Source organism: Lynx rufus, unplaced genomic scaffold (assembly GCF_022079265.1).
Source record: "Lynx rufus isolate CCGP_SWC_20201006 ecotype Redwood Valley unplaced genomic scaffold, mLynRuf1.p SCAF_6, whole genome shotgun sequence".
In the NCBI taxonomy this organism is placed as follows: Eukaryota; Metazoa; Chordata; class Mammalia; order Carnivora; family Felidae; genus Lynx; species Lynx rufus.
Genome location: NW_025814878.1, coordinates 109,120,664 through 109,131,428, shown reverse-complemented (window position 1 = coordinate 109,131,428; position 10,765 = coordinate 109,120,664). Strand labels below are relative to the sequence as shown.

The window sequence follows — 10,765 nt, the reverse complement described above, 5'->3', positions numbered from 1 at the left end:
ATAGTGGTATAAATAATGGTGGTTCTAGAAAGAGCACTAGTTGCCTGCAGAGAATCTCTCTAGTGCTAGTGAACTTAGTCAGTGTATGTGTTTTACTATTATATTGAAATTTAAGTAAATTTTGCCTTGGTTTTAGAAACTAGACAACCATGCCTGACAATAGCCTTTGAGAATGGGCATGATTCTCCTACTGAGTAAAGTGAATTGTTTTGCAGAATTCAAAAGCATAAATTAGAACAGAGTGACAGGCAGTTGATATGACTTCCCTAGTATGTATCATTATACTTGTTCTTGAGCTACTATAGATAGTACAATTAACTCCTCTAGGCCAAGATAATGCAAACACAACTCCTGGGTATTTTTTTTTAATTCATTTATTTATTTTGAGAGAGATCAAGAGAGCGAGGGAGGGGCAGATAGAGTTGGACAGAGAATCCCAAGCAGGCTCTGTGCTGTCGGCATGGAGCCTGACATGGGACTTGATCCTATGAACCGTGAGATCATGACCTGAACCAAAATCGAGAGTGGGACGGACACTTAACTGACCAAGCCACCCAGGGGCCCCACAACTCCTGGGAATTGCAGATCATTATGTCCAAAAATAACTCAGAGATGTTTACTTAGTTACTTTCCAAGCAAATGTACTCACATGTGAAGAAAGTATACATTAATTAGATTGTGGTCAAGGAACAAAGACAAAACCTGGAATTTATAAAGGAGAGAGGAGAGAGGTTTATAAAAGAGAGAGGAAAGGGGGATGAGAAAAAAAAAAGTCTGCAGTTGGTTTGGGAACAGTTGTTCTTTTTTGCATGTCTTGGCCACGAATGCTTAGCTGGCAGCAAAAAGGTAGGTCAGTTGGGGTATTTCTGTTCTTGAGTAGGCCAATTTAGGATATCAAAGAAAACCATTTCAGCTGTTTATAGGATCTTTGGAAAAGCTGGAGGCGGCAGCTGTGGGGTGCAGGTTACAGGCTGTCTCTGTCTTATGGAGGGCTGCTCATGTCCCTCCACAAGAAGGACCGTCTTACTTAGGCCAGGTGTGCACCAGTGTCCTTAGAATTTCTCATTAAAACGCCTCTTTCTCTGTCTTCTTTTGAAGTCTCTGCTTTGGAATTTTATGTTGTTGTGTTCTTCAAGTGTTTACTATTATCCTGGCTTCTGGATCTTAGCCATATCCTGAAAACTTGTTTATTTCGATGGAAGTTTGATTATTGTCCTATAATGTGGTTTCTTTCTCTATAAGTGACATTTTCTCCTGTTCCACTGGTGTCTCCTAATTTTCCTGCTTAATGTGCTCATGATAACTTCTGTATTCCTGTATATAGAGCTTTTCTGATTGAGTAGGTCAGATTTATACTTTATATGATACCATTGCTTTAATAAATAGTCACAGTCACATTTTAGGGGGATGCTGTTATAAACAAAAAGTCCATTGGAGTAAGCTGGGAGCTGGAAGTATAGTGGCTTTTCATTGGCTGAGTTGTGACAGCCTGTCATTGCCTGGGCTATTTCTGGGGGAAGGGAAAGTCTTTCATAAATCCTGCGGGATAGGAAAGTAGTATCCATGTACAAGGTCAGGCTCTTGCTATTTGGTCTGCAATTCACAACCAGTGGTAGGGCTGGTAGGATGTGAGAGCTTCCCCCTGCTGGCCTTCCGAAAACATACTAAATGAGGTTTCCTTTTATCAATTTTCACACTGCTAAGAGGAGGTTTTATGCTTTCTGGGGGTTCTTGGATATGCGTATGTAGATGAGATGGCTGGACGGTTGAGTGATTAGTGAATTGTATCACGGAGTTCCTCCATGCAAGGAATATTTCTGTCCGTGTGGTTCTTTGCCTTGTCTCTCGGACAAGTCAGTATCTCAGCTCTAATGCTGTGGCTTTCAATCGTTTTTCAGCCCTTACAGACCTGAGGACAGGTACCTTCCCATCAGGTGCAGTAATTACTATGACAGGGATGGGATGTGTGTGAAGTAGCAGTCCCCTAGAGGCATATCCTAGTCAGGAGGAGCTCTTATAGTTTCAAAAGGGCCCTAGGTCTATGTGTGCTGTCCCTCGTTAAAAAATCATTCTCTAGTCCTGTGAGCTTAGCTTCTTCAGTTAATGTAGGAAGGGAGAAATAGATGATTTTGCTACCTGTCCAGGCTCAAAGGGAGGAATAAATTAACACAGAACATTCCATTTATTGTACAGTTTTACAAGAAAACATTGTATAATTCTAGGTTTTGAAGATTCAGGTGCCCGGTGGGAGGAAAACACGGCCAACATGAGCTCTGAAGAAGGTGGTCCACCCTCTTGGCAAGAAGCTCCTCCCTCTTCTGGAGAGGCAGCACCCCCTGGTTCAGAAGGTACCGCCCCTCCGGGAGATGAGGCTCCGCCCCCTCCAGGAGAAGAGGCCCCTCCTCCTTTGGACGAAGAGGCTCCGCTCTCTGTGACAGGGGCAGCCTCCACGGTAGAAACTGGCTCTCTTTCTGAAAGAGATCCTGCTCTTTCTGGAAGTGATTTTCTGAATGTCCCTGCTTCTGAGCATGATGAGCAAGGTGGATATAGAGTTCGACCTAAGTCTGCAGTACGACTGGGCCAATCCCTGCTTTCTGAAGTGCTTTCCCAGTCTTCCCGAAAATCATCCCGATATCATCGAAGCATGAGCGGCATTCCAAATCTCCAGGAAACATTAAAAGAGAGACAGGTTTTGCTTATAATAAGATTTTTCAAGTGTCACTTTTATGTCACATTAATTTTTTTGGTGGTCTTTTCCCATAATTAACAATTTTTCCCTGTGGTTTTCATTCTTTAGGCAAGATTTAGAGAAGCAAGGGAAAATCGGAAAATGAAAATTGACCCTTCATACAAATATATATTTGAAATTCTAGCGGAGAAGCTTGGCCTGGACTTGGTAACCATTGAAGAATTAATTTTGGACTGTCCATCTGTGAGTTTAAATCTTACTAGTTTTTAATTGCTCTTTGACAACTGATTGTTTTAAGAGGCTGGGGTCATTGTCATGAACAACAGAACATTTAGAAAGGGAAGGTTGAAATTTTACCAATTAGGGGAGTTTTATATGACTTAAAGCCAGTTGAATCATATTTCTAGTTAGGTCTACGATTGAGTAGGAAACGAAGAGAAGAGTTAGCAATTCGAATTTGGCTAAAATTTGAACTCAAAATGCCCTTAAAAGTTAGAGGGATAGTCAAGCACAGATAGAGTTAACTAGTTTAAAGGCACAGGTCAGGGGCCCCTGGGTGCCTCAGTAGGTTAAGCATCCAACTCTTGATTTCAGCTCAGGTCATGATCTCACAGTTTGTGAGTTCAAGCCCTGCACAGGGCTCTGCGCTCACAGTGTGTGGAGCCTGCTTGGGATTCTCACTCCCTCTCTCTCTAATGAAAGCACAGGTTGTATAAACTACATATGCAAATAATTTGGATAGAAAAACAAACTGGGCACATATGAACTAGGGAACAGTGACTTTTGCATGAGCTTTGTAGAAAACAAAGAGGTGATTACCATGTGTCTCAGCATGTCAGGGACAGTCCTAGATTATGCTTACTTTCCTGGCAAAATTATTAACAGTCCCTCCTTTCACTCCTATAAAGTCCCAGTTTTGGCTGATGAATTTCTGTGGTCACCCTAATTAGAGTAATATATGATAAGCTGTGACTTTCATAGAAGCTATCAGAAGCAGTATCACTGCTTCCTTTCAGATAGCTGTGGCTCTATATTAATTTTCAAAAAAAATTCCTACAAGTTGCCTGAGCTCTTTACCACCTCTTGGAGTGGACTGGCCTGGAGCCCCAGCAAGACCAGAGAGCAGGTACATACTGGTGATGAGCTGGTTGTCCCACTGAATGCACTGATGAGAGAGTAGGGTAGGGGGGCAGTGTTGTGGTGAGGTTGTCATCGTTGGGGTCCCTACCCCCTGCTTTTTATAGGGACCAGTGAACTTGGGCAAAACTCTTTAGCTTGCTCTAGGAGCCAAGATTCTGGGGAATGGTGCCTAGAGGAGTCTCTCCCTTGCTTGATGCAAGGTGTTGCCAAGTTCTGGAAAGTTGTCTGCCTTTCACTTCTTTCAGGACCCTTATAAAAGTTGAGAACTAGCAGTCCTCTGATAGCATGAGTGGGATTGCTCAATTTCCTGTTTCCTTAGTGTGTTATGGTGATCTGGGAATGTGATTGATGCACAGAGATCAATAATCTGAGATATTTTAATGGCTAAAGATAGAAAAATGCATGGGGATGTGCACATAAAAGAAGAGGTGCCACAGAAAGCAACTGAAATAGAGTATAGTTTCTCAGGTTGCCGAAATTCTCTGCAGGAATGTACAGGTGTGGTCAAGGATGGCTTCATGGGCATGTGGACTGTGCAATCAAACAGGCCCCTGGGCTGAAGGGCCCGTACTTGGCTTAATGATCTCCTGTCACCACCTTGAAATTCTTTAAAAAACTTTTTTCAAGTTTTTAAATTCCAGTATAGTTAACATATAGTGTTATGTTAATTTCAGGTGTACAACGTCATGATTCTACGATTCTATACATCACCCATTGCTCATCATGATCAGTGTACTCTTTAATCTCCATCACCTATTTCACCCATTGCCCCCGCCCCATGCACCTCCCCTCTGGTAACCATCAATTTATTCTCTATAGTTATGAGTCTGTTTCTTGGTTTGTGCGTCTCTCTCTGTCTTCTTTTGTCCTTTGTGTATTTGTTTTGTTTCTTAACTTTCACATATGAATGAAAACATATTTGTCTTTCTCTGACTAGCTGATTTTGCCTGGCATTATACTCTTCAGCTCCATGCATGTTGTTGCAAATGGTGAGATTTCATTCTTTTTTATGGCTGAGTAATATTCCATTGTGTATATATACCACATCTTCTTTATCCATTCATCTATTGATGGACATTTGGGCTGCTTCCATAATTTGGCTATTGCAAATAATGGTGCAATAAACATAGAGGGTCATGTATTCCTTTGAATTAATGTTTTTGTGTCTCTTCAGTAAATACCCAGTAGTGTGATTACTGAATCATAGGGTAGTTCTATTTTGACTATTTTAACTTTTTGAGGAAACTCCATACTGTTTTCCACAGTGTCTGTACCAGTTTGCATTCTCACCAGGGTTCCTTTCTCTCCACACCCATGCCAACACTTGTTTCTTAAGTTTTTTATTTTAGCCATTCTGACAGGTGTGAGGTGATATCTCATTATAGTTTTGATTTTAATTTTCCTGTTGATGAATGATATTGAGCATTTTTTCATGTGTCTGTTGGCCATCTGTATGTCTTCTTTGGGGAAATGTCTGTTCATGTCTTCTGTCCATTTTGAATTGGATTATTTTGGTTTCTTTATGTTTCGTTGTATAAGTTATTTATATGTTTTGGATACTAATCCTTTATCAGATATATCATTTGCACATATCTTAACCCATTCAGTAGGTTCTCTTTTAGTTTCATTGATTGTTTCCTTTGCTTTGCAGATTTTTGTTTTGATGTAGTCTAAATAGTGTATTTTTGTTTTTGTTTCCCTTGCCTCAGGAGACATATCTACAAAAAATGTTGCCTATGATTGATGTCAGAGAAATTACTGCCTGTGCTCTCATTTATGATTCTGTTTTTGTTTTTTTAAAAAATATTTTTTTTGTGAGAGTTTGTGAAAGTGGGGGAGGGGCAGAGAGGAAGTGGGGGACAGAGACGCTGGAGTGGGCTCTGTGCTGACAGCAGAGAGCCCGATGCAGGGCTCAAACTCACAAACCATGAGATCACGACTGAGCCAAAGTTGGATGCTCAACTGACTGAGCCACCCAGTTGCCCCTCATCTGGGATTTTTATGGCTTCAGGTCTCACATTTAGGCCTTAAATTCACTTTGAGTTTATTTTTGTATATTCTGTAAGTTTCATTCTGTTCAGATTTCCCAGCACCATTTGTTGAAGAGACTGTCTTTTTCCCATTGCATATTCTTGCCTCTTTTGTTGAAGACTAATTGACCATATCCACCTTGAAATTCTTTTTTTTTTTTTTGACTTTATTTTAATCCCAGTTAATATATAGTGTATTATTAGATTCTGGTGTATAATATAGTGATTCAACTTCTATACAAAACTCAGTGCTCATTGCAAGTGCATTCCTTAATCCCTGTCACCTATTTAACTCATAACCCCCAACCATCTCCCCTTTGGTAATCATTAGTGTGTTCTCAATAGTTAAGTCTGTTTCTTGGTTTGCCTTGTTTTTTTTCTATTTGCTCATTTGTTTTATTTCTCAAATTTCACATGTGAGTGAAATCATACAATATTTGTCTTTCTCTGACTGACTTATTTCACTTACAATAATACTCTAGTTCCATCCATGTCATTGCAAATGGCAAGATTTCATTCTTTTTTATTTTTTATGAGTAATTTTCATATATGTATCTAAAATTTTCATATATATATGTATATATATGGAAAATGATGAGGTATATATATACCTAGGATTAGTTATCATATCTAGGATTAGGGTTTGGTTTAGAGCCAGAATAAGGGTTAGGGCCAGTGTGATTTTACGTGCCTATTATCTTGCAGTTCAGAGATCTCTCCAGAGGGATAAGTTTAGGGTTAGGGTTAGGGGTTAGGGGTTAGGGGCTAGGGTATATGTATGGGTTATGATTAGGTTTTCACTTAAAGTAATGCTTTCTATCTACATCTATGTTGTTGCAAATGGGAAGATTTCATTCTTTTTCATTGCTATGTAATATTTCATTATAGATGTATGCCAATTCTTTTTTTTTTTTTTACCCTCAGATGTTGATTTAGGGTTAGTTTGGGGCTAGGATAAGAATTAGGGTTATGGCTAGGGCCAGTGTAAGGGTATGTGCCTGTTATCCTGCCGTTCAGAGACTTCTCTAGATAAGTTTAGGGTTAAGGTTATGGTTTATAGTTCGGGTGAGGGGTTAGTGGTTCACAGTTAGGGTTAGGCTTAGGGTTAGGATTAGGTTAGAGCTAGGGTTAGGGTGAGGGTGAGGGTATGTGCCTCATATCCTGAAGTTAAGAGACCTCCCTAGAGGTTAGGTTTAGGGTTAGAGGTAGGCTTAGAGGTAGAGTTTAGGGGTTACCAGTGGAGGTAGGGTAGGGGTAGGTTTAGGGTCAGGGTTAAGGCTAGGCTCAAGGTTAGGGTTTGTGCTTGGCATCCTGCTGTTCAGAGACCTCTCTAGAAAATGAAACCTCAGACTCCTGGTGGGTTGAGAACAAATTTGGCAACCATCCAGTGAGCTGTGATAAAGCAGGAATTTGGTGCTCTAAATACTTTTTTTTAATTAAGTTTTTATTTAACTTCTGGTTAGTTAGTTTACAGTGTAATATTAGTTTCAGGTATAGAATTTAGTGATTCAACACTCCCATACAGTACCTGATGGTCATCACAATAAATGCACTCCTTAATCCTCACCACCTATTTAACCTATCTCCCCAGTTACCTCCCCTCTGGTAACCATCCATTGTTCTCTATAGTTAAGAGTCTTAATATTTCTTAATAATTTTTTTAATATTCATTTTATTATTAGAGAGAGAGACAGAGAATGGGGGAGGAGGGCAGAGGGAGAGAAAGAGAGAATCCCAGGCAGGCTCCATGCTCATCACAGAGCCTGATGCAGGGCTTGATTCCATGACCTGGAATCATGACCTGAGTTGGACATTCAACTGACTGAGTCACCCAGGTGCACCAAACCTTAATTTCTTAACAGTGTTCCTGCATTTTCATTTTGCACTGGCCCCACAGATTCTGTAGCCTGTTCTGGCTGTGGATGATACCACTTGTACAGCAAGATAGGTAATCAAACTTGTTTCACCTGAAAATTTCTAGGCCATAAATTTGGTTAATCCCACAATTGGAATCCCAGAAGCTCTGTAAAAGATTTAGGCATATACATTGGTGCTGGCTAGTAATGTCGGAGAAGGACAGCTGCTAGGACTACATCGAGATGGGTGCCTGTGGAGCTGGTCATCTCACTTTTAAATATTTGCCAGCTGGCTTTCTGGGCTGATAGTCTATGTATGGAGGAAGTCTTTCTCACTGGGTAGCCTCTTGGCCAGGAAGTGAGAGTATCATAAGCCTGTAAACCTTTTCATTTGTCATTCCTGGACAGTGTCTTGTATTTTGGGTCTGTGTGGTTAGGTTCTTCCTTTGAGGCCACCATGGACCAGGTTAGACGCTGGTTAGGCTGCCCATCTAGGAAATCTAGGGAAACCTAGATCTTAAGGGAAGAATCAAACCAGGAAAAGTGTTTCAGTAAGAGTTGTTTATTAGTTGCAAAGCCACGGTGGAGTGGAGATAGTACAGCCAGGGGGGAAACCAATCTCTAAATCTGGGAGAGATAAGAATGCTTATTTGGTCGAACGGATCAAGAAAGCACCTATAGTAAATTGGCATCAAGATTGGTGGACAGGTGAATAAGAAGATGGAACCAGGAACGAGGGGTAGAATGGTTTGGTGTAGTGGTTTAGGAAACTGGGTATATGAAAAGGTTTTCCTTTTATGTGAAACCTGGTGTAACAATGAAGCCTGAAAGCAGCTCATTAAAGTCCCCACAAAGGGTGACGGTGAGAGTGTGATGGTTATTTTGTTTGCCTTCAGATCTATTGCCCACCCTTCACCACCCTACTCTGTGGCCCAGAAAGCTGACCTCTCGAGAACCCATCACCTGGGCTCCTTTGCTCTCCGGCTTCCATGTGACTCAGTCACTAGGAAGCACCAGCAGGAGATTAGAGGGCAGATGAGGAGAGAAGTCTTATTTCTGCCTGTTTGGCTATTTTTCTGGCTACGGTCATATCCTCTTACTAGAGTCCTTCCCAAACAGATCTTCTCCCACAGCTCTGTGTCCACTTGCATCCAGATACACCATTCACCCAGTCATCACACTTTCAGGCCTTGGTACTTCTTTTTCCTTTGTTGATAGTCCTGTTGTTGCTGCTCGTGCCACAGCTTCCCTTAACCCTGCTCTGGCCTCTGGCAGTAGCCTCTTTATCATAAAGTTTCTTCAAAACCCCTTTGTTGAGACTTCTTTTCTTACCAGGACCCTGATCAATGAGGTTTCTACCAGTGAGGTTTCTACCACATTGGCATTCATGCTCTTGCTGCTCCCTTCATTCAGCACTGCTCAGGATAATCACAGACTATCTTGCTTTGCTGGCTTACATGACAGAGTCAAGGCAACAGCATTGTGGTTCTGTGGATGGAGCGCAGCTCTGGTTGCCCAAGGCTGGCACCCAATTCCAGGTTCTGAACTTGCAGTTGTGTGTCTTTGGGTTTTTCACTCAAATTCTTTTTAGCTTTGGTTTTTGTTTTCTGCAAGAGCGGCGTAATAATGCCACCCTTATTTAGTGCAAGGCTGTGGTGAAGCTCAGATGAAATATTTATAAAATGTATAAGTGAATTTTTAATTTGCAATTGTGATTTCAGCCCATGACAGCATTCACTCTGCTGGTCTCAGAATACAGTATGTCTAAAAACCAAGAATTTGTTGCATTTGATATTTTGATGCCTTTTTGTCACAAGTATGAGCTCTACTTTTGAGAATTTGGATGCTTTCAAATCTGATGGGTCATAAAATCAGATAGAGCAAGAAAGAATTTATGGAACTTGGCAAGGATAGCTGTGCTGACAGTTTTCGTATCTTTCAGATTGTAATTATGCAAGAGTCAAGCTGATGTGTGAGATGGAAGAATAGAAAATGAAGGGCTAGAATTTTGTACATCTCTGTGGCTTTGTTTCATTTCCTAGGGCAGTGGTTCCCAAACGTGGTCCCAGAACCAGCAGCATCAACATCACCTGGGCCTTTTTAGAAATGCAAGTCCTCAGGGTTAGCAGTCTGTATTTTTTTTTTTTTTTTGAGGGAGAGAGACAGAGAACAAGCAGGGGAGGGTCAGAGAAAGAGGGAGACACAGAATCTGAAGCAGGCTCCAGGCTCTGAGCTGTCAGCACAGAGACTAACATGGGGCCCGAACTCACGAACCATGAGATCATGACCTGAGTTGAAGTTGGACTCTTAACCCACTGAGCCACCTAGGGCCCTGCAGCATTCTGTGTCTTTTAAAAGCTCCCTAGGTGCTTCTCTGGTGCACACTAATGTTTGACAACCATTGTCCTAGGGGGTAGAGGCTTTGCGAGATCTGGGATACCTCCCACACATGGTCAATAAGTGAAAAGAAACCCACTGCCCAAGAGAGACACTTATGTATGTAATCAATGGACTAGGTAAAGTGGGTTGAGTAACTTTGTATTTCCCAATTGATGTGTGAGGGTTTTGTTTACATGACCTATTTAGTTTTCCACTTACATAGATGTTACGCTGACTTAAAAGTAAATACGAGCTTCATGCTCATAAATATGGGACACTCTCATTATAATAATTTGTTTTTACACTAGTTTGGCTACAGTATGGGTCAAATTACAAGTGCTGAAAACATAATTACTCAAATAATTGGTCAAAAAACCCAATTTTGGTCACCGAGTTAGTTAATAAGGCAAGTTTTCTGTTTCCCAAGTCAGCTTTTAAGAGTAGTTTGTTTTAATCATAGTTCTTTATATTTACCTGAAGTTGGACTCATTCATTTACTCCTGTAAGATTCTGTGAGGCAGGGTCAGGTAAGTGGTTGCCTACTTATATTTGTAGATCATTAATGGGGTTCAGAAATAGAATCTACCATATATCTCATGGTAATTTTGGAGTTAAATTAATTTGAATTCTAATCCTGCTTCTGATGTACCTGTCACTCACTATGTATCTTG

General features: G+C 40.9%; 1 protein-coding gene across 2 annotated transcripts in view; it reads left to right on the top strand.

Annotated features, from left to right (window-relative positions):
* Nucleotides 1-2,266: 2,266 nt before the first annotated feature.
* DNAH8 (dynein axonemal heavy chain 8) overlaps nt 2,267-10,765 on the top strand; it is a 321,754-nt gene continuing 313,255 nt past the window's right edge. Inside the window, exons 1-2 of one of the 2 annotated variants that reach the window (XM_047102369.1) lie at nt 2,267-2,689; nt 2,798-2,932. In XM_047102369.1, the coding sequence (XP_046958325.1) occupies nt 2,267-2,689; nt 2,798-2,932 (558 nt within the window). The remainder of the gene's footprint in view (nt 2,690-2,797; nt 2,933-10,765) is intronic. The other variant, XM_047102370.1, reaches the window with a different exon arrangement.